We start from the raw sequence: 23,395 nt of genomic DNA, 5'->3' as shown, positions 1-23,395 counted from the left end.
TAGGCTAAACTAATTTAACTTTTTAGTACAATAAAAAAGTTCCTGTAGCTATTTGAATAAATACTGACGTAACAACATCCTATAAAAATTCTTGTTAAACAACAAGAAGTTCCACTAGTCGCAGACGAATGCAATAATATTTACCTAACTAGGTCAAACTTTACATACATCGTGTGCAATTTGAATACACAAAAACCAAGTTAATGCAAAAATCCGGTTGTTGTCGTCTGTTACTAATTACTAAGAAAACGTAGGGTTTATTGCGTGTAGTTTCCTGTGCAACAAAATGATGGAAAAGACAAAATGATGGAAAATAACGCAAACACAAAACCAAATATAAAATTAATTATTTATTTTAATTCGGTTAAAAAAATAAAGATATATTTTTTTAAGATGTAAATTTAATTCTTTTACGCCTAGCTTATCTTTTTTTTAATTCTTTTTAAAACCATTATTTTGGTCCTAAAGTTGTCATAATTCCTATTTTGTTGATATACAGTTTAGTTTCTTAAAACGTGCAGGGTTTGCTTTTCAAGGAAAAAACTCTATTTTTGGATTTATATATTATTTTTTACATTACCAGTAATATAACAAATATTAGTTTAGTAAAATAATTTAATTCAGAATATTAAAAATTCACGATAACTGACGTTTCCAAAAATTAAAACTACCATAATTTTTTTTTACCTATTTATCCTCGACGTGGAAAGGTCGAATTAAACATAGAAGCATTAGTTACCTGTCTTCGACCCAGTCTTGAGTTGCCTTCGGCAGTTTAGCAGCAGCTGCAGCATGAGAGCAGTAGGAATCGTACCCAAGACCTCATGTAGTGAAGCCAAGTGTTGCAAACTATGCTGTCGATTGTTTTAATAAAAGGTTTTGGAAATCGTGTAAAATACATAATATTAACTTTCTTAATTATGTTCTTATACAATATTTGTAAAAATTAATGAAAGCTGTTGTACTTTCGCATATAACAGGGAAATAAGATTGTATAAACGTTGGTACAAATGTTTAAGTTGTTTTCAATATGGGAGGGCAGCAATCCAATACTAGAAACCCATCTCGCCATGCAAAAAGTAGTTCAAGACCATGTAAGCATTAATTTGTAATGGATAAAACAATTTTAAACTATCTTGAACTGGCAGCGTGGTGTAGTAGTCAGAACACTTGGCTTTACTACATGAGGTTGTGGCTTTGATTTCCATTAAACTTATGCTGTAGCACCCATGAGTAAGGGGCTTTAAACGATATAAACTTCTGCTGAGCCAATACTTATTCAGCGGCTTTATTATCAGCCAATAATAATAATTTCAAACTGCTAAAGGCAACTTAAGACTGGGTTGGGGTAACAAATGTTACTCGATGTTTAGGTAGTGAAGTCAACCTTTACACATCGAGGATAATTAAATATATAAAAAAATAATTTGTAACATTTTTTTATTATTGTATATTATTATTAGTCTTATAATTTTGTTTTGAATTTGAATTTTTTTACAGCTACTTCTTATGATGACCATCGACCGCCTGGAAGGTATTTAAATAATCAACAATTTCAAACTCCTAACAACAATCAACTTAAATTTCATAGAACTCATGGAAAAAATATTACACTAAAACAAAATAAAAATGTGAGAAAGCAATTTTTATTTTTAAAACTTTTATATTCTTTAACTACCACTGTTTTTATTAAACCATATAAAAAGTATATATTTTTTTTTATTTGAATTATTTTATTTGAAAATTAAATTAAAATCTATTCTGAGCATTTAAACATAAGTATTTAAATTTTTGAAGTAATAAACTAAGATTTAAAATTGTTTTAAAATTAACAGTTAAAATTTTTTTTTTTTTATTAATAGGTGGCTGAAAGAACATTTAGTTTTTGTTACGGCATAGTGTTTAGTGATCGACCAATCGGCATTGGGGAAAAAGTTCACATTAAATTAAGTTCTATTCATGAAATATGGAGTGGGGTAATGAGGTAATAGTAGTTAAAACCTTAACTTGAATTAAATTGAAAGCTTATTTGGTTGAGAAAACAACTTCGGCAGCGTGGTGTAGTGGTCAGAACAATTGGCATTCCATGAGATCCTGGGTTTGATCCCCACTGCTTTTATGCTGTAGTGCTCTTTGGTGTAGTGCTATTAACAATATTAATTTCTGCCAAGCCAACATTTGATTAGGCACTTAATTATCAGGCAATTTTAATCTATAATATCTTAAAATGCCAAGGGCAACTTGAGATTGGGTTCGGGTAACTGATGTTACTTTATGTTTAGGTCATGAAGTCGACCTTTCCACATTGAGGATAAATAATTATAAATATTTAATAAATAATATTCTGTTGTGTTTTAGAATTGGCCTCACAAGAAACAATCCTGAGAACTTAGTTGGGGACGAACTACCAAGGTATGCATGCCCTGATCTTACAAACAAACCCGGATTTTGGGCCAAAGCTATTCCTGAGGACTTGGCTGTTGAGAACAATATATTTACTATATCGGTTAAACAAAATAGTATAAAAGGTATATATATATATTATTTTAACTAAGTTAATCTATTGTAAAGGGTATTTTAGACCGGTCTGTTTAAAGACTCGTAAATGTAAATTTGGAAAATTGGAATAGTTTTTAAAGCTAACTTATTAAACTAGGGCAATCAAATATATTACCCTTTATACTAACTATGTTACTATTGCCCAGAATGCACACTATAGGTGCTCAGATATAATCTTCTAGAATATATTTACACATAGTTGCCCTAATATAAACTGGCAAAACTGGCAGCGTAGTGTAGTGGTCAAAACACTCGCTACACTACATGAGGTCGTGGGTTCAATCACTGCTCTGATGCTGTATCGCTCTTGACTAAGACACTTTAAACGGTATAAACTACTGCTGAGCCAGCACTTAATCAGCAGCATAATTACTGGGCAATTATAATTGATATACTATTCCAAACTGCGAAGGTCAATTTGAGACTGGGTCGGGGTAGCTGAAGTTACTCTATATTTAGGTGAAGTCGACCTTCACACATTAAGGAAAAAGATATGAAAAAGTAGCTATAATTAAACTTTGGTATTTTTAAAACATTATTTTTTGTAGGTGATTTGGAATATTCAGTAAATGGTGAACCACATGGTACTTTGTTTAGTGGGGTTGACACAACTTGTCCACTATGGGTCATGTTAGACATATATGGGAATACCATATCCCTAGAGTTTGTAGGTAAGAACAAAAAAATTTTTTTATTTACAAAACAAGCTTTATAATAAATTTCAACAATAGCATTAATGTTTTTAGATGAAAGCAAATTTTCTCAAATACCAGAAAGTCAACTAGTTCCTGAACTAGAAGGTTTGTTTTATTTTATAGCCTTTTTTAGCTGTTTAAAATAGTAAAAAAAAAATTATTTTAATTTAGTCGTGCAAAAAGGTTGGGTACTAAATTATTAAAGTTTGGTACTAAATTATTTCATACAATAAGTTAAGGTAGTTTAGATCATTAAAATCTGCTATAAAGCCTAAACAAAAGAGAGCCTATAAAAGTTAGGTAAATAATTGATCATTTAATAACAAATATAAAACCAGCAGCACCATCACATGATGAGTGTTGTTCAAATAAAAATATATATTATGCTAGGTTGTTCAAAATACATAAAAGAAACATAAAGCAAATACTAAAAAAATGGTTTTAAACTTGAAACAAGGCAAAACTTTCATTTTTTTATTTTTAGGACTTGTTTTAACTTTTCAAATTGTGAAAAAAAATTTTAAAAAATATTTTTCCAAGTGTGATTTTTTTTTGATAGCAAAGGTATTGTTTTCATTTTTTTTTGATAGCAAGGGTATTGTTTTCATTTTTTTTAATAGCAAGGGTATTTTTTTTGATATCAAGGGTATTTTTTTTTGATAGCAAGTGTTTACTTGTACTTCACGGTCTCCAATAAACTCTCCTACTATACGATCACTGCTAAGTCTTTCTTAAACTTTATGGTTCTAACTTTTTGACCTCGATATTTTTTTTAAATATCAGTACTATCACTTTTTTGTAACAACATTTATTTTTTTATTATTTTCAGAAGCACCACAACTATCTGTACGCGAAGCTTTTTCGATTCCAATGACTGAAGAAATAGCGGAAATTAAATTCAGTGCTGTATGTGGTAGTGCAGTGGATATATCCAATGATAAGTTTACCTGTTTCAAACAAGTTACCAGAAAAATATTCTCATATACTGTTCTACACCCTAGTTCAATTGGCTTCACTGGTAATTCTTTATTTAATGTTATATTTGTGTTTTGTTAGTTTTAATTGTTAGTTTTAGTTTTATTATTTTTTACAGTTTACAAATAAGATTTTTTGACTGTTATTTTATTTTTTTAAATTCTTTATTCGTTGTGACTACATTTTCAAAGTGAAAGTTGTAAAATTTATTTATTATCAAAACAAACATATTTAGGTGACTACTATTTTACTTTTAATAAAACAATCATTTTATTCATTATTCTGATCTATAACATATTTAGTACACCTCAATTTTTTTTATTAAAAAAAAATCCAGATCTTCCTTTAACGCCTGGTGATACTTGGTATCTTCGTGTTCAATCTAAGAACTATTGTGATGGGGGCCATGACCTTGGAGTTGGGGTTACTTCAGTTAATCCAAGTTCGTTGACCCCTGAAGAGTTTCCAGAAGATTCTGAAGATTTAATTGACAGGTCTGAGTACTGGATAATAAACAAGGTAAAATAAAAAACTAACAAAAATAAAAAAAATTTTTAATTTTTTGGCTGTTTAAATGAATAGTATTGGTCTAAATTTTTGGCATATATGTGTTAAAAAATTAAGATTACTTGGAGTTATATATATGTTAAAAAAAAACAAATCTATTAGCTTTAATTATTATTAAGAATTTTTCACTAAATAATTTTTTGTACATACATATAACCTATTTATAGAGTAGCTCTACTACCTTAGCCTAAGGTGCTTTTGCCAGTTAAATGTATAGTTAATCTGTTGGCATTGTCTGTTTTTAACCTGCTATTTTATTTTTTTTATAATTTCATCGTTATTTTTTTCACGATCTAAACATAGAGTATCATTAGTTACCCTGACCCAGTCTTGAGTGGTCTTTAGCAGTTTGGGATATTATAAAATATAATTGCCCGGTAATTATGCTGCTCATTAGGTTTTGGCTTGGCAGAAGTTTATACCGTTTATAGAGCCTAACTTAAGGGCTACAGCATGAAAGCAGTGGGGATCAAACCTATGACGTCATGTAATATAGCAACTGACTACTAGACCACGCTGCCGGCATATTGTCGGCATATTAGCAGCGGTAATTAAACTCAATATTTTTTTAATACTAAAATTTTCAAATTCGAAAGATGTTGAAATTTCCAAACGAGGGAGAATATTTTTCCATCTCTATGGGATTTGATGGAAATGTAACACGGAAACTTCAAGATGGAAACGAAATAAGTTTGTTTTTTGTCGACACTTCCCGGCCTTTGTGGCTGATTGTTGATCTTTGTGGAAATATTAACAGCGTTTTATCAGTTGGTTGTAAGTCAATTTTAAACACAATTTTAAATATTTTAATTTTTGCATTTTTAACAATCTTAAAGACCTACATTGGCGATTTCTTTTTACTAAAAACTTGATAAAGTTGGTGTCACTGAATACAAAAAAGGTTTTAACTTCAAATAATTTTACTTACTTTTTAAGTTATACAACTTTTAAAAAAAAAGTTATTAAAAAAATTAAAAAAGGTAAATCTTGTTTGTGATGACGTAGAAAGTACTAGCTTAGCTTGTATACATTCACTATGCAACTAAGTACTTTCTACGTAACACAAAAAATATGGTAACCTGGTTTTTGGTATTGAACATATTTCAGTATTTTTGAAAAATTGCCACAAACATTTTTTAGAGGTTTTAAAGGCATTTTATGATTCAGTATCAGCCATACTAACGCGCTATATAGATCACTTACAATATTGCAAAACCCTCCAATATAGCACTTTAAATTTGTATTTTGTCCCTATATATAACTTAAGTTAAATATTAAAAAAATTGTGTTAAATCATAAGGTACTGTATCTGAAAATCCTAATCCTCGATGGCATTATGAATCTGCCGACTTGATTTTAAGTCAACATGTCTTTAACAACTATGAAATTCGGGAGGAGGTTGATGTTGCCCCTGTTCACAACATCCAGGATCTCAGTTTGGAGGACACAGATTCAAGCGACGATCAAAACTTTATGAGAAGAGGAGTGTTGCACCAACAGGATTCCAGTTCTTCCTCCTCCTCTTCTTCTGAGAGTGATAACATGGAGGTAATTGACGAACCAAATTCAGAAGATCAGGGTTCCTCGTCACGGGGGATTTTAGGGGCGATTGCTGGAGGAATTCTTTTCGGAGTTTCTACCGGAATTGCAAGATCCTTGTTAAGATCAAGATCAAACTCTGCGAATGAAAATGCTGGAAATTATGTGGAAAATAGTGATTTCGAATTTGAAAATGCTGAAATCGAAATAGAAAATGCTGAAAATAATATTGAGAATGCTGGAATGCAGTTAGAAGATGCAGAAATCGAAATCGAAAATCCTGACACGAGTGGAGATGAATACCAAACTCCTGAGCCAGAAAATAACATCGAGCCATCAGGAGACAGGCAAAGTTTAGCAGTTTTCTTATCTAGTCGAATCGAACAACCACCAATAGTTGAGGTAACCAATGTTTCAGACCCAAATGAACCTTCTACTTCGGTTATAAGACCAAGTATTTCTAGCGTTAATGAAATCTCTTTACAAGTAACAGAATGTGTGATTTGTTTTGATATGGAGCCTAACATGGCGTTGTATGATTGCGGACACAAATGCCTGTGTGAAACCTGTGCCACAAAAATTCACAAACAAAGATTTCCGAAATGTCCGGTGTGCAGAAAACCGATCAAAGATATTCTAAGAATTTATGCCTAATTCTGTACTAAATGCTTAATTATTTTTTATTGCTATTGTCTTGGAATTTTTTCTCTTTTTTTTTGTGAATAAAATTACCATTTTTAGTTGCATTTTGTTTTAAATTTGAATTGAAAAGTGTTATTAGAAAAAAACTCTAGAACTTGTATTTAATTAATGACTGTTTAGATATGTTTTTTTAATGGTGCTTTGCAAACGACTTACTTAATCTTTATTTCTTTGCAATCAGAAACTTTTATTAAAAAAGTAATAGTTTCATATTATTGTTGCATGTTTTACTTTCTTAATTCTTTTTCTCTAAATCTTGCATTACTATGAATTGTATATAATTTTTGTACATTATATTTATATTGTGCCACAAGTAAGAATAAAAAATCGTTAAACGAACAAAGAAATAAAATATGACGTCAGTGGAAAAAATAGAAGAAAAATAAATTAAGTTAACCATATTTTATATGATTAAAACAAAAAATAAATAAAGACAAAAAAAAGAAACTTCTATATAAATTAGGGGTTTTATCATTTTAGTGCATAAGACAATTATTAAAAAAAGTTTTTTATTCTTGATGATCGGGATGCTGAAAAACAACCCATTTTTTCGCATCTTTACGTTCCACCAAAACAGCCTTCTTTTTTCCAACTCCTAAGTACATTTCTTTTCCAGTATCAGATTTCCCAATACTACTTTTAAATAACTGTTCATCTTCTAACCATATAGTTGTAGAGGTTTGAACTTTAGATGGTTGGGTTTTATGGGTTGGGGAGTTTAAAGTAATATTTACATAATCATAATCACAAATTAACGATTCTTGTTCACTTTTCTTAGTGGTTAAGTCGTCATGTTTTTGAGACATAAATGACTGTTCGTTAGAATTCACATCTGCAAAGTCAGACTTTGTAGTTTTCGATTTAATAAAATTGTCTTCAAGACATAAATCTTCTTCAAGCATTGCTATTTTATTGTCTTTGACACCGAGAAAATACCGCTGGCCGTCTATATAAGTGTAAAATCTTGTTCTGTTTCGGTAGTAATCATCTTGAACGTACCACGTAAACGATCTTCCGATGCTTATAGCTAAGTTTTCTGAAATTGCTTTCCAAATTTTCTTCTTGTTGTCTTTGTATCTGATTGAAAACTTTGGTTTGTCTTGGTCAAAATGATTTGTTGCTTTGGTTTGATGAAACATTCTGATATATTTCAATTATTAATATAAGTTAGTTTGATTTTATGTAGATATCTGCAAAGTAAAGCGGCCAAATTATTATTTTGCCCTCATCTTTTTAAAAAATAATTATATAAAAACTTGCTTTTAAACCCTTTATAGAGATTTTGCTATTAACGTTATCCTTTTTTTTGTTTATTTTTTTTGCATATTGCCTTGGCTTATAAAGTTCTGGTCTGTATGGCACAGAAACTTTTAAGTTAATAAAATGATTCGACTTTTAGATCCTTTTAAAATCTTCAGCCGAAATTTTTTTTAGTCATAACAATACGTAGCGAAAAAGAAAAATACCAGAAATTGCGAATGTGAATTTAGCGTGCAGTGAATGTAGGTCCTATAAGCTGTTTCTCTCAGTTTTTTGTTACTAATACCACGTCGTATTGATTTAAATAAACGCCCCCGTAAATATTTTAAATCGTGGCTGACAAGTTAACTGAATTGTATTAAACGTGAAACGCTAAGCGGGAGCGTAAATACTAATTGAAATGTTATTGTACAAAAATGCCCATAATTGTTGAAATGGAACGTAACGGAAAGTGTTGACCTTATGAGGTTTACGCTTATGGTAGAAAAACGTGATTAGAATTTAAAAAATGTTTTCAAACTTTCAAAAAACGTGTTTTTTTGCTATTTTGTATGCTATTCCTAAAGCTGTGAAATGTGTTTTAATTTAATTTCAACAAAAAAATTTTGTCGCATCAATTAATTTTTGAATATTCATAGTTTGGTATTTTAAAACTTAACTTTATGTCTAGTCAATTAGTATTTAAATTTAAATTTTTTTCGCCTCAATTCACGATTATATGCTTAACTATCTTTTTTATGTTTGATTAACATCATGATTTGTTTTAATTAGTCTTATGTTAAATGTTAAATATATGAGCCGTCTGTTAGGAAATTAAAAATAGACATTTTGGTCTATCGAAATTTTTAGGTTTAAGGAACATTTATCTATGGAATTTTTTATAATATTAAAAATAAATAAAGACGTTTTTTTAATATTTTATTCCCTCTTATTTAATACGGTATTTTTTCTATAATAACGTTTTTACGAAATGCAATGATCTATAAAGATTATAAAATTGCGTGGGAAGTTTACCAGTAAAGTTACTTTTCTTTACCAAGTTTGAAACAGTGTAACGTTTTGTAACGTTTATTTATAACGTTCTAGTGAGGGTTGCCTGGCGCGCCTTTTGCGATGCATACCTTAATTAAACTACTTCTTACTTCGTCCTTTCTTGGGGCAGTGTGATTAGGCTAGTCACGTGACACTGTTGGTCTACTTTATTGTTTCCTTAAATTGAACAGTTTGACTTAAATGTTTGCCATATAAACTTGTTTTTAAATTTGTGATACTAATGCACTATGGCTTAGTATTATTATATTTGTATTGTATTATATTTTTACGTTTTATTAACTTAAACTTGTACAAAATTCGTATTTTGTTTCTTATAGCAGATATTTTGGTAACAATATTGTAATTATAATTTTTTTGGGGTTTGATTGCGATACCTTATAAATGTTTTTTCCCCTCTAAATATAACACAAGATATTATAACAGTTCATACAATTTTATTATTTCATTAGAAAATGTACAAGGCAACGTTAAGTAAAATATAAAAAAAATGTGGAAAATAAAAAATAAAAACAAGAAATGGCAAAGTCAACTATTATTTTTGTTCAAAATTGTTTAAGAGTCCATTTAAAAGCTACTTTATAAAGTGAGGTATTGTTATTTTCTAAGTTTCTCTAAAATTGTGATATTACTTGTGCAAAGGCTTTAAACTTGTATTTAAATTAGGCGTAAACAGATAACACGTTTAACATACAAATACGTCAACTAAAAACATAAAAAGTTTATAAGGAAAATGCTGTTTTGAAGAGTAAAAAAACTTCTAAAACCCCATAATATAAAAGCTACAGTTGACATAGTAAGCTATACAAAGATATTTATACAAATAACAACAAATAATAAATTGCTCATTTAGACAAAAACAAAACTTTTACACAAAAATAAAGCAAAAAATTTAATTGAACACATAAAACATTTCGCACAAAATCTCTTGTTATTTCGTTCGGAACGCGCATGCGCAAAAAATATAAGTGCCAAAGCGCGCAATAACACCACTCTTATATAATCGCGAATGAATACATTTAGTCCAAGCAAAGGGTGAATATTGATCCTCAGGACGCGCACGACTGACAGCCGCACTTTTTAACTTTTTGCATCGTCTGTGACGTAGTGCTTCCGTCATCGCAAAGCATTCTTATTCTTTTTGTTTGAGTTCGAAGTGGTTTACAGCAGGTTGCGGACGCGGCGTCGGATTGGCCAAAAACGACTCTTCTGCGTCGCGGACTTCGGTCCGGGCACGTTCCCTCGCATATAAGGTTGGTAAACTTGCGCTTGCTCCGGCAAATTACGACACCGGAGTTACTGGGACGAGATGACCCGACGACCGAGCGCCGGGTAAGACTTGTAACGCGACTGACTTGAATGTATTGTTTTCGACGAGTGCCGGGACATTGTCGAATACCTTAATAGGGAAATCAATTACTTTTTTTAATTAAACAATTTTTAAATTAATTATTTTTTCCTTATTAGAACAAATATAATTTTAATTTAAAAATATGAATAGTTACATAATTATATTAAACAGGCATTAGAAATAGACTGTTTTTATTTAATTAAATTAGATTTAATTAAAATATATTGTCACGAAATTTTTAGTAAATATAAATAAAAAAATATTGCCAAAAACATGAAATGAAGGACTTATATAAATAAAAATAGCTTTCAATAAATTAATAATAAGCTCGTGAATTTGCGCAACAGCCTTAATAGCATGGAACTTACCCAAATTTATATCAACAGATAACACAAAACACGTATAAGGAATTTTAGCAAAAATTCCAAACGTAGGATTTTTAAAAAATCAGAAAATTATTTTTTTTTTCTGATTTTTTTTTAGTCAAAAAAATTTAAATTTAGTTAAACAACTATTTAAATTTTGACTTACGAGTTTTGCAATGGCCTCCCGAGTAATGTTTTTTACATTTACAATGGTACCCTCTAGTGGTAGGAATACATTTTCCACGCCCACAATTTACTCCTGCGCAGAAGTCACGCTTGTCGCAATATCGGCCACTGAAACCTAAAAAAAATATTATTAAAAATTAATTAAAATTTAAAACTAATATTATTTTTTTGTGTTGTTATATTTTTTTAAATTTATTTAAAAAAAACATTGTAAAGTTTTTGTTTTATTGTATTTCTTTATGTGTGAATTTTTAAAAAGCAATATGTAATTTTATTATTATATGCCTTATATATTAATCAAAACTTTTTATTTTAAATTTAGGCACTTAGGTATTTAAAATAAAAAATTGTATGAATTTGATGGAAGTGACGTCACAGTCACATGGATATGTCTCGTGTCAAGCATGAAAGTAAATTTTTGGAAACCGAAAATTCCAAATTCCAATAAAAAGTCAAAAGTCCAATATCAAAGTAATGACAAGTTTCTAAAGGTAAACTTGTTTCATATCTTATGATATTCGTGTAATTTTTTATGATACATTTCCTGCATATATTTAATTATAGACAAAATCTGATATATTTAAATCTGATTTTGCATTTTAAAAACTTTTTCAGTTTTAAAGTTTTAACCGTATTTGAATATTATTTGGGACAACTTACTTAATACAAACCAACCAAAATTGATATAATAACCTAAAAAGATATAAAATTGTAATCTATATATAACTGAGCTTAGTGAACAGATATGTATGTCCTTTGTGGTAAAATATAAGATAAACTGTCATTTGTTGTGCGTGGGCAAATATAAGATAATAGGTACGACCATTTTACGACAATTATAAAAAAATATTTAGAACCTACCTGTATTACATTCGCAACGGTAAGTCGTTCCCTCTGCGACGCAACTTCCATGTTGGCATGGATCCCGTTGGCATGGCGACTGGTTGGCTATCAACTGATCGCAAGTCTCGCCTGTAAACAAAACACAACAATTAAAAAATGCTTGTATTAGATACGGTCCTGGTTTCGGCCAGCTACTACATAATAATGTATACGTATTTTTATTGATTCTATGAATTATTATTTTTTTTTATTTCGTTTTTTCGTACACCAATGAAAGTAATAGAATAATACAATAAATAATACATTAATGCGACAGGAAAAATTGACAAAATCAAATTTATAATTTAAAACATGCCACATGTATTAATGTTCACATAACGATTTTAAGTATAAAATTGCATGGACATCAAATCCGGTATTTATAGGTAAGTTATTAAACTTGTGATCAATGGCATCTCAGACAGGGTAAGGTTAATATAGATTACGCTGTCAAAAGATGTAAAGTCAATCTTTTTGCTTTATGATAAAGTAAAACAAAAAACACAATAAAAAATTTCCTATACCTGTATATCCTTCGTTACATCGACACGTTATTCCTCTGCTTCCCAAGTAAACGCATTCCCCGTTACTACATCTTTCCGCTGAACATGACGTCATAGCACCGTCACGGACGCAACCTGGTCTGACGTCAGAAATGACGTCATCAGCACCCGGAAGGGCGTTTACGAAGTTTGTTTCATTGAGGTTGTTAAGATAAAGAGCATTTACACAACCTAAAACACAAAATTTATAAATTAAAAAAAAAAAATAAAGAAATTAAAAACTTATTTTTTATTTTCTTGATTTTAAATTTTTTTAGAATGTTTTTTACATCGAGGTAAATTAATCAATAAAAAGTTGATTTTGATGTGATAAATTTCCTAAACCGGAAACTGTAATACCTTGAACGGAAGAAGTTAAAATAAGCTCAAAATATCACCAAAACGTTTTAAAACTAATTTCAATACGTATTTATAAGTCATAAAAAATTTCAAATAAAATTTCGTAACAAGAAATTGCTAAGCATAAAACCGGAAAAGGTTATAGTTTATTGGTAAATTTTTTTTGTTTATACCATATAAGGTTATATGAGTTTTTTATTTATAATTTTAATCGCGTAACTTGAACGTCACTAGACATTTTTTCCTTTTTCGTTTTTTTTTTAGTGTTAAAACTTTGTTAGAATTTTTTGGGATTAAAATACCAATAAATTTTATGAATTTAATTTTTTTATTTAATAAAAAAATTAACCTTATTAAGTTATTTTAGAAATTTAAAGTTATCTAAAAAAAATTTGTTTAACCTTTGAAACTTGTCGTATTTCGAATATGCCACATTCGTCTTGCTGACGCCAAAGCACTAGCGGTGATTCCCCCAATAAATAACGGGGATAAAGTCACGTCCCTGTGAACGTCAACCCCATTGTTTTCAACCTTAGGTTCGTGGTTGTCGACCTTTAAAGAAACTTGTTGACCCCGAACCAAGATTTCGACCTTGAAAAAAAGAAAAAAGGTCAATTTTAATATTTTTTTGGCATCACAGATTTTTTTAATTTTAAAAAAAATTAAAAATTTACCTTGTGTAAGTGACCGTCGTTAATTGGACTCTGACTGTATATTGTTGCCCCCGGGAATCTCCCTAAGTCGTAACTAAGTCTGATGTGCCCCGAGAATACTTCGATCGAGAAGTGCTCACTGCCTCTCTCGTTTGTGACGTCATAATTGTACAACACGATTCCGTTCAACTGTTAATTATGACGTCATTAATAAAAAAGCTGAACTAGATGGGTTTATTTAAACTAAGGAAAAAATATTAGTTTTGATGACGTCACGTTTTTTTATTTATGACGTCTTATACCTCGTTTGTTGAGATCATCATTGTGATGTTGATGTCTCTTCTTCCGCCAAAACCGTTCGGGATTTGTATGTGACTTCCGTTCTTGTGAAAACTTATACTTGTCAGCTAAAAAAATACAAAAATTAATTTTTTGCTGTTACCTTAAAAATCCACAATAACTACACTTTTTAACTTTACATAACAGAAAAATTTAAACATAAAAAATCTCAACCTTGTTTTCAAATTTTAAACACTTAAAAAAAACAAAATTTACCTTCTCGCATTTACTTCCAGTATAACCTGGCATACACCGACATTTAAACTCAGAAGTTCCGGGTTCTATAAAGCATTCTGCACCATTTAAACAATCATTATCTGAGCATGGATCATCTTGTAAGATGTCGATGGAACCTCCAGTCGAAAATGAACAATATTGGCCTCTGTGACAAACAATTAAAAGATTTAAAATTATAAGATTGGGCTAATTGGCTAATGCCAAAAGGATTACAAGAGCTAACAACTAAAATTTCTATTTTATTTTTTTTTATTTTTCTCTTGTTTTTTTATTTTTTTCCCCAATTCTGACCTGTATTCCCCTCTGCAACTGCATTGATATCCAACCGGTGATTCTGAGTTTTGTTCACAAACTCCCCCGTTCTCACATTTATGGTTTAAACAAGCATCAAATTTGTCTGTGCAGTTTAACCCTCTGTATCCTGGTAAACAGTCACATCTGTAAATAGAAGGTTTATGGGTAAATTTGGGAAATTTTTCTTTCTCTTTTTTATTAAATTTTTTTTTTTAATTTTTGATGTCATACTGTTACCTATACGTCACGGTGTCTATATCTTGCGCAATAGAGCATGACCCTCCGTTTTGACAAGGTTCAAGGGTCGTGCACGGGTCTGACATCTCTACGTCACAATTGCTTCCACTCCTACGTCAAAACAAAAAAATACTTTTGAAAAACTCAAAAAAATGTTTTTAAAAACCCCCAAAATATTTTTTTCACCAATTTAAACTTCAACAAAAAATTTATTTTGCTGTTGCAGCCTAGATTCGAACATCAGACCTCAGGACTTACCATCCTAAAGGACACCGGCATGTCCTTGCATTTACTCCATCAACACAAGTTTGATTGTTGAGTGGACAAGGGCTCGAAGAACAATCATCAACATTCACTTCACATCTATCTCCTTCAAATCCCTCAATGCATTCACAACTATAGGATGTAAAGTAAGTGGGTTAATTTGTTATTTGAATTGTCAAAAGTGTAGTAAATATGATAGGTAGGCAGTATACATGTTTCGAGAGATAAAGCTATTATATATTTTGGAATAAGCTAAGGCTGAATATGTAATTTTTGTAAGTTGTTACTATATATAAGTTATTAAGGCTTAAATTGTATACGTATAATAGATTAACTACAAGGAAGGTGCTACTGGTAATGAGTATGTGATACTTAGGTTAGAAGCAAGCTTTATGTTACTTGTATTGTTAGATAAACTTGGTATTTAATGTTTTGTCATTTTACTTACGAGAAAACGACTTCGTCTCTGGCTCTACAAAATCCTCCGTTCTGACAGGGCTGTATTATACATGGGTGTATCGGCATCTCGCAGTGTCGTCCTTTAAAACCTGTGACGTCACAATTTTGCGTTAATGACGTCATGTCACGTCATACAATTAAAAACAATTTTTTTATATTTTTTAAATTGCAAAGTATATTATAACGTACCTGATGCGCATGTGCACTGATAGTAGTCTCTAGCATGTATGCTGCAGCTTGAGTTGTGTTGGCATGGCGACGAGAGACAAGGGTTGCATTTGACCGCAATTTTAAGGTCAAGTGGGCCTAAAAATAAGGTTTAAATTTTAAGTAAATGCAAAAAATTTCCTTAAAACAAAGAGGTCATATTTTAACACCATAAACCTAATTTGTTTAATAGTTTAAGGTCTGTTCAAATTTAGACCTTACGTTCGCCAATCAACACATGCATTTTAAATGAATTAAATCAGCACAACTTTGATTAGGTAAACCCATGCTAATGTATAAACCAAACCAAACATATCTAAATTTTCTAATATTAATATTTCATATTTATTTTAATTACAAAATTTCACACAACAATGTCTTAAAAACTTGGTTAAAAAGCCAAACAAAAAAGCACTTTAAATTGGGGATAAACTAGGTGCGCTTTAAATTAGTGCTAAATTGCATCAATAAGTGTGAGATTAAAGCTTCAGTTATTTCATTCAAATAATACCTCGCCGTCGCGTCCTAAAACCCCGAAGACATTTTTGAAATGAATCTATTGACACAAATTTTCAATAATTGTGCTTAAAGAAACCAATTTTGATATAAAATTGTTTAGAATATCAATTACTTGTCATATTACGTGCTGTATTATACTGAAAATTAACCATTTTAACTGAATATGTTAAAAAATTTTGCATATGTTTTGTGAAGTTAACCAAGTTTTTAGTACACCATTAAAAGCTTTATTAAGCTCGCTAGAATAATGTTTTTTTTGTTGTTGTTAAATAAGCTACTTTCCAGTATACACAGCATGCATTTGCGATACAAAACATGCAAGTTTTTAAATTTAAAAACTTTAATGATCAATTATTTATCTTACTTAAGCAAAAAAATCATAAATTAGCCAATGGGTCAAATATACACAAATCGGTAACAATATAGCCATTGTTACGTTTCAAAAATGACATTAATATCACAATTACTCGATTATGACGTCACAAACCTTGACAAACAAAAGTGGAAAGTGGGGAGGAGAGTAGGAGGCGTCCTTCCATTCTTGGCGGGCCAGAGCATCTTGCAATCCCGGCTACTAGTCGTTCACTTTTAACCCACTCTGCGAACCATCGAAGGTTACAGTCACAGTACCATGGGTTCGCACCAAAGCCACTGAACAAATATTAAAAATAAATTAAAGATAAAAATGACTTTTCTTTTACTTAGTTGAACACTTTAAAAATTTTGACATTTTAAAAAACTTACAGACAGCGAGTTTTAATTTTAAGCTATAAAAGATCACAAAACAATTTCGTGTTAGACATACAATAAACAGAAAAGTTATTTCAGTGCATTTGAACTTTTCACTTTCTTACATTAAAAAAACGTTGAAAATAATTCATTATTGGCATTGATTGACCACGAGATTTGGTCTTTAAGTATTAATCAATTAAGGTTAAGCAATCAGACTTATTTAGCTTGTACACCTGCGCGTGTAACCGCAAAATGTAATCAAAAATAAATTAATTTAACTTTGCCACAGTCGATTGACGTCATAGTTTAGTCACGTGATACGACAGGGAAAAATATTTGGTAAAATATTTTTGAAAATTTGAGACAATTTCGCAACAAACATTGTTATTGTTTTGCGTATTCAAATTGATAAGCGGATGAATACATTATTGAGTAGCGAGTTTAGTTATCAAAATAATATGGTTTTAGTAAATGAATTTTTTTGGCGGAGGAACACAGTTTTAAGACTATAGTGGATAATTACTCACACATGAGATAAAGATGTGAGGTCATCAAAAGCTCCTTCAGGAATACTTGATAAATCGTTACTATGTAGTGACCTAAACACAAATAATATTATTTTATTTACCAATATTTTTTTAAAAGTTGAAAACAAATAAGTTACCATTTTAAAAATTAAAAAAGCGCACAAAAATATTAAAAGGGTAATTTTAAAATTAAAATACTAAGACAATAATTTTAATTTTCGTTAATTTGTTTGGTTTGAGCATTTTTGCAAGATAATAATGCTTTTCATAAAACAACAACGCGAAATTATAAATTTAATTAACTTTTTAAAGGTAGAATATACAATAAATTACTAGATTTTGATTGATGTAGTTTTATATTACGGAAACCTAAATCGTTAGATAAAAGTGTCTGAGGTTTACTTTAGTAAACAGAGTTTGTTGATTAGGATCTGTACATGATATTTGGAAACTACTAAAGATATATTAAAGGGGTTTATATTCTTTTAATATAAAATATTATGTTTTAATGTTGATTTTATATATTTTAGGTTATTTAGAAATAATTTTTTTGTTCTTAAATTAATTTTTTTTAAATACTGTTTTGATGAAACTGTGAAGTCTTCAGACTCCTAGGAATCTTAAGTTGGTTATTTTGTAAACTTGCGACTCATTTTGAGTTGTTTTAATTAAAAATATACAAAATTTAATTTTTTAACGATTTTACGAAATTTTAATATTGTTTACATGTAAACAAATGCGCCGCGTTATAAACTGCGATCAATCAACACACTTTGTTACGTCGCCGATTCCCACGACAACTTATAATTACGAAGTTGATTGTTTAATGTTAACAAGAAAATATGAGTGACGTAGAGATATAATAATTATTGAGTAAATGGAACAAAAATTTCTAAATGACGTCATTTTTTTGTTTTTTATGTAACAAACACATTTTAGAATTTCAAAATTAAAATTTTTAACAAAAATTCCAAAAAAACTTACAAAATTCTCAGAGATTTCAGTCCAGCAAAAGTCTTTGGGGGGAAGCACCTAAGTCGATTATAGTCCAACAACAAGGTCGAAAGTCGTGTCAGATTTGAAAACATCCAATCGCTCACTGTGTTGATCTGATTGTTGCTAAGATCCCTGTTAAAATACAAAATGTGACGTCATTTTCTATTATAGTGAATTTTAGAAACCATTAAGCAAAAACCATTAGAAACCATTATAATATCACAAAATCACAATAGCTTTAAGAAAATTCATTTAGTTACATAATTGATCTGCTCATTTTATATATACGTCATCAAAACATGACGTCACATAATTGACTAACGAAAAGGCGCTAAATCGTGAGCACCAATATGACATCACAAGTGGTCTTATGATCAAGTAGAAACATCCCAATACACAGGTGTAAACTCTTAAGGTGTGACACTCAAACTATATCTGGATTAAAACTTAAACTTCAAAGTGAAGGGCATACCAAAGTCTGGTTATGACGTCACGACTACGTGACAATTCTTCGTCGACAAAAAAATCAACAAAGTCCTTGACCAAAAATATGGGACAAAAATGGCCAAAATTGTCCTAATTCAAACTTGTATAAGTCTCTTTATTACGTTAACAACTCGGTATTGTGACGTCACTTACAATGTGGTCAGGTAGGTGAACTTCTTGATCGACGTCGGGACTTCCCGGATGTTGTTCATCTCTAAATAGAGTTCTGTGACGTCATTGGGGATGTCTGTGATTGGGACTGTGGTCAGTCCTGCGTTTGCACAACGAACAATGGTGCCTAAAAGAAAAAAGAAATTTTGTGGTTTTTAAAACAAAACATTTTTAAAAATTCGATTTTTTTTTAAGGATTTGTTAAGTTTTAGACAAATTTTTAAAAAAACGTTTTTCCCCCGTTTTTAACTTTTTTACGCCAAATAGACGTTTTTCTACCTTGAAATCAATTTTTTCAAAGCAAGATTCTCAAAAAATTTAAAATCATGATGTTGCAAAAAATTTAATCCGGGGGTTTCAAGAAACAGGGATTAAACAAAATTTCTAAATCCTTACTTTCCGGGATTACAAATTGACTGACGTGTTAAAGCTATTTTTACCCTCTAAAAATGTTTTACCCTTATATATAATCCCCTACAAAGCTCTAAAAGGGTATTGGTTAGCGTATAAGTACCTTAAAAAATCATATATATAATTATCTTTGAACTTGAGACAAGGGTGAAAAAAGTTTGATAAATTCATCGTACTTACTTTTTTTAACTTAATTTTCTAACTCACAGCCCTAAATAGCGTATACCCCTATTAACAAACCAAATACTAACCTTCACAAGTACAACCCTCTGGACATTTTCTCACTGGCAAACACGTGGGTGGTGACCCCAGCTCTACCACGTTGCATCTAAAGTCGTGGGGGTTGATATCGGCCACAGGAAACTCCTTGAAGTGGAAGGGCTTCTCACACCGGGGGTTTCCCGACGCAAGAGCGCTCGTGCGCAACCAAGTGGAGAGCCATGCGAGGTGACAGTTGCAATCGAGTTTGTTGTCCAAAAGATTTCTACAAAAGAGTGACGTCATTAATTTAGTCTGAAAAATCACGTCATAATGCTACGTACTATCTTTATAAATCACGTGACATCGCCAAATTTTTGGTTCAAAATACAAATATGTTAAATTTAAATGCATAAAAAGCTAATGACGTCATTTTTTAATGTGACGTCATCGTACTCACAATGTGCCGAGTTGTCGCATGGACGCAAAAGCACCGCTCAGTATAGTAGTAATTTCGTTGGAATAAAGTGAAAGATGTCGAATGGAAGTTAAACCAGCAAAGGTGTGGTTACCAATACAGGTCAACTTATTGTTGCGAATCAACCTAGAAACAAACAATTTAATTTTTAAGTGTAATTTAAAGGTAAATTTAAGGTAGCAGATGTTAGAGAAATATAAAAACCTATTTTTAAATCTTCAAACATTTTGAAACCCTTTGGTAAAGTTATACAAATATTTTCTCGTACTTTAACAACATTTTTGACATAATATAAAACAACAAAAGTTTGTACTTACAAGTTTCTGAGGTTGACTAGACCAGAAAACATTGAAGATCTGACGTCAGTCAACGAATTATCGCTAAGCCAACTTAAAAACAAACAAATTAATGAACATTTTATAGTGGTGGTAATTTTAGGTGCTTAAAATTAGAGTGTTTTCAGTAATTTGATCCAAATTTAGAAAATTTATTTTAAAGAAACTATTGTTTTTTAGAAAATATTTTAAATCACGCTTGAGTGGTTTTGTCGCCAAATTCAAGTGGGTTTACAACCGATTACGTCATTTTAAAATATCTTTCTAAAAAAACGTGCACATGCGCAGGGTGAGTAGCACTTGTGTGTCAAGTGCCACGCCGGAACACGTCACGCCACAATTGATGGCCCGGAACAAAGGTTGTGACGTCACGGTAAAGAATTTAAACTAATCCGAGTAAAAACCACCCTTTTAAAATATCAACCCAAATTTTTAACAATTTTAGGCGCTTTAAATTGCCTTGTACTTGGTAAAGAGTTGGATATTGTTTATAAAAGGTTCTAAACACAAAAATAATCAATTTTGATTGGCATTTAGTTTGAAATATTCCCACGAAAGAATGTTTATAGTTAGTTTGTCACAACACGAAGTAATTAAAACAAAACCTACGCGGGGAACCGAACCTTAAACTTTCGCGGAATCGATTATTTTATTCACGTGGATTTGAACAATAGTTAAAAACAATGTGTTCATTGTTTAAAACTCGTATAGCAATTTCAATTAAAATACCGCAAGTTGTTTTAATTAAACACACAATAATTATTACTGTATTAAAAAAAATTTACTCTTTTAAAATTAAAAAAAAATAAATCATTGCTTTTACGAAGATTCGAACCCCTAACCCCATACTTACAGATCTAAGACGCTTTCCGCCCCTGAAAAGGCACCATCTTCAATATGAATGATATGATTGAAAGTAAGGTCGATTTTCTTAAGACTTTTAAGTTTTTTAAACACCCCAACGTTTGCTATCATCTCTATGTCATTGTGGCTTAAAATTCTGTAAAAAAATTAAGTAATTTTCAGTTAAAATTTATAACAAAACCGTTTACAACAATGGACCGACTTTATACATTAGTCTTTATAACTCGTGTAAAAGCTACAAACTACTTACAATTCAGAGGCATAGGGTGGAATGTTGTCAGGAATTGCGGTAAGGCTTTGGTGTGAGCAATCAACGGTCAAGCCTTCGCATTTACAATTACTTGGACATTCTGCTTCTGGAGTGCATTCACCAGCAAGTTGTGCTTTATAACTGTTACCTTTATAGAGAATAAACGCGTATTAGGTATAGCATAATGGCAATGGCAAAATTTTGTATTATCTGTCTTAGGTCAACTATTTATCAATTATTCTGGCGTTACAAATAGGTTTTACACCTTTTATTTGCAACCATAACTTAAAACCTATGATATTAACATGCCGCAATTAAAAAATCAAATTTATTATATGACGTCATAGCGTGAGAAAATAATTAAATACGTGCATGTATGCATGTGCAAAGCCACAATTAACTCCAAGAATAAATTAAGAAATGTTGCAAACCCATATAACATGACGTAAAGCGGTCATTTATTGCCCATTTAAGCATCTTGAATTATTAGCTTTGATCTCAAGTTTAAAATCAACAATGTGTACCATTGTTAAGAAGTACAATGGGGTTTTTGGATTGTTTTTCTACTATGCAAAATGCAATGCACTAACTAAGTTATGATGTCATGAAAATGGGATGACGAAAGCTTAAGGGAGTTGTTAACGAAACGTGGCATTGTGCTCTAAATAACCATGCCATTTTTCCTTATTGTTGCGGCAACAAGGCAAAACATGGTTAGACAGAAGCACATGGCCAAGTCACATAATTGTTGGCAATGTGACATAATAAACAGTAAGTGATAACAATGAAATGACGTCATTAGTACATGATACATAGAATACTACGTTAACTATAATGCTAAAGATTTTTATTTGATTAAAACCCGTAATTAATAAAATTTAATTTAAAGAATTAAAACCAAAAATAAATGGCATATTTCTTTTAAATATTATACAATCTACAAGTTCAAAAAACGTTAAACATACCGGTTTTTTTCAGTATTTTAATTTTGAGTAATTATTTAAATATAATTATACCGGTCACGCGTGACTTAATATAGATTTTATGCGTATTTTCGTAAGTGTAAATATAAGTCATGGCTTGTAAGTTAAAATAATGCGACGATAACATAAATATAATAATATTGTTTAGGCAATTATAAGATTTCGGATTACAATACTGTTGCAGCAAAATAATACGATTATGAGTTTTACTTTATTAGTCCTGGACAATTAAAAAAGATCACGTGATTTATGTGACGTATTTTGACCCCAACTTAAACTTGTAAAACTTTTTTTCCATTTTTAATCGTTTCAAAACAGGCCTGAAAATTAATCAAAGATTTTAAATACGTTACCTAACCTCGCTAATTTAATTACGTAAAATTCTCAAATATATACGACCCCATAAAACGTTTCAAGTTATTTCAACGCACGTGCTTTATTAACCAATGTAAGGTAATACTTAAACTGTGGTCAGTTGTGTAAACTAATTAACCGCATTAAAGACCTTGGAATGCGGTTTAAAAAGTAACTCAATATTGTTGCAGTTTAACGACATCAGGCCTCAATTTATCATGGTCATTACTGCTTACCTAACTAACTGGTAAGAGAAGCTTTTGCGAAGAAAAAGATGCGTTGTTTTTAGATTTGCGTTTTTTGTGCTTTTAATATTAATTAAATAATGATAAATTTGTTTTAAAAATGGCCCTTTTTTACTGGAAATG

The 23,395-nt window shown here is 30.5% G+C and overlaps 2 protein-coding genes across 3 annotated transcripts in view; one reads left to right on the top strand and one right to left on the bottom strand.

Moving 5' to 3' along the window:
- The first annotated feature begins 978 nt into the window (after positions 1-978).
- LOC145745252 (E3 ubiquitin-protein ligase NEURL1B-like) lies at positions 979-7,368 on the top strand. The gene is made up of 10 exons (XM_082563267.1): positions 979-1,094; positions 1,501-1,631; positions 1,863-1,984; positions 2,359-2,528; positions 3,108-3,230; positions 3,306-3,359; positions 4,084-4,272; positions 4,567-4,748; positions 5,393-5,570; positions 6,097-7,368. Exons 1-10 carry the CDS (start codon positions 1,031-1,033, stop codon positions 6,987-6,989), a joined length of 2,106 nt encoding a protein of 701 aa, XP_082419393.1. The 5' UTR covers positions 979-1,030; the 3' UTR covers positions 6,990-7,368.
- Positions 7,369-9,770: 2,402 nt separating this feature from the next.
- The window catches only part of LOC145744549 (slit homolog 2 protein-like), a 36,327-nt gene continuing 22,702 nt past the window's right edge, over positions 9,771-23,395 (bottom strand). The window contains exons 13-35 of one of the 2 annotated variants that reach the window (XM_082562423.1): positions 21,691-21,838; positions 21,430-21,576; positions 20,559-20,630; positions 20,224-20,367; positions 19,817-20,049; positions 19,137-19,281; positions 18,486-18,629; positions 17,502-17,573; positions 16,730-16,893; positions 16,235-16,279; positions 15,706-15,822; positions 15,506-15,605; positions 15,052-15,189; positions 14,794-14,904; positions 14,554-14,700; positions 14,242-14,407; positions 13,989-14,093; positions 13,708-13,875; positions 13,435-13,624; positions 12,656-12,865; positions 12,111-12,221; positions 11,230-11,364; positions 9,771-10,746 (exon numbers count right to left, since the gene is read on the bottom strand). In XM_082562423.1, coding sequence (XP_082418549.1) covers positions 10,397-10,746; positions 11,230-11,364; positions 12,111-12,221; positions 12,656-12,865; positions 13,435-13,624; positions 13,708-13,875; positions 13,989-14,093; positions 14,242-14,407; positions 14,554-14,700; positions 14,794-14,904; positions 15,052-15,189; positions 15,506-15,605; positions 15,706-15,822; positions 16,235-16,279; positions 16,730-16,893; positions 17,502-17,573; positions 18,486-18,629; positions 19,137-19,281; positions 19,817-20,049; positions 20,224-20,367; positions 20,559-20,630; positions 21,430-21,576; positions 21,691-21,838 — 3,362 coding nt within the window. In that variant the 3' untranslated portion in view covers positions 9,771-10,396. The remainder of the gene's footprint in view (positions 10,747-11,229; positions 11,365-12,110; positions 12,222-12,655; positions 12,866-13,434; positions 13,625-13,707; positions 13,876-13,988; positions 14,094-14,241; positions 14,408-14,553; positions 14,701-14,793; positions 14,905-15,051; positions 15,190-15,505; positions 15,606-15,705; positions 15,823-16,234; positions 16,280-16,729; positions 16,894-17,501; positions 17,574-18,485; positions 18,630-19,136; positions 19,282-19,816; positions 20,050-20,223; positions 20,368-20,558; positions 20,631-21,429; positions 21,577-21,690; positions 21,839-23,395) is intronic. The other variant, XM_082562424.1, reaches the window with a different exon arrangement.

This window comes from Corella eumyota, chromosome 3 (assembly GCF_963082875.1).
Source record: "Corella eumyota chromosome 3, kaCorEumy4.1, whole genome shotgun sequence".
In the NCBI taxonomy this organism is placed as follows: domain Eukaryota; kingdom Metazoa; phylum Chordata; class Ascidiacea; order Phlebobranchia; family Corellidae; genus Corella; species Corella eumyota.
Note: the sequence above shows the minus strand (reverse complement) of the source record. Positions and strands in the feature narration are given on the sequence as shown.

Bases quoted from the DNA above. Each gene is read 5' to 3' on its own strand.
- LOC145745252 (XM_082563267.1), top strand. From the start codon at position 1,031: ATGGGAGGGCAGCAATCCAATACTAGAAACCCATCTCGCCATGCAAAA. The intron at 1,095-1,500 runs GTAAGCATTAAT...ATTTTTTTACAG, and splicing joins AAAAAGTAGTTCAAGACCAT to CTACTTCTTATGATGACCAT. The intron at 5,571-6,096 runs GTAAGTCAATTT...TTAAATCATAAG, and splicing joins CAGCGTTTTATCAGTTGGTT to GTACTGTATCTGAAAATCCT.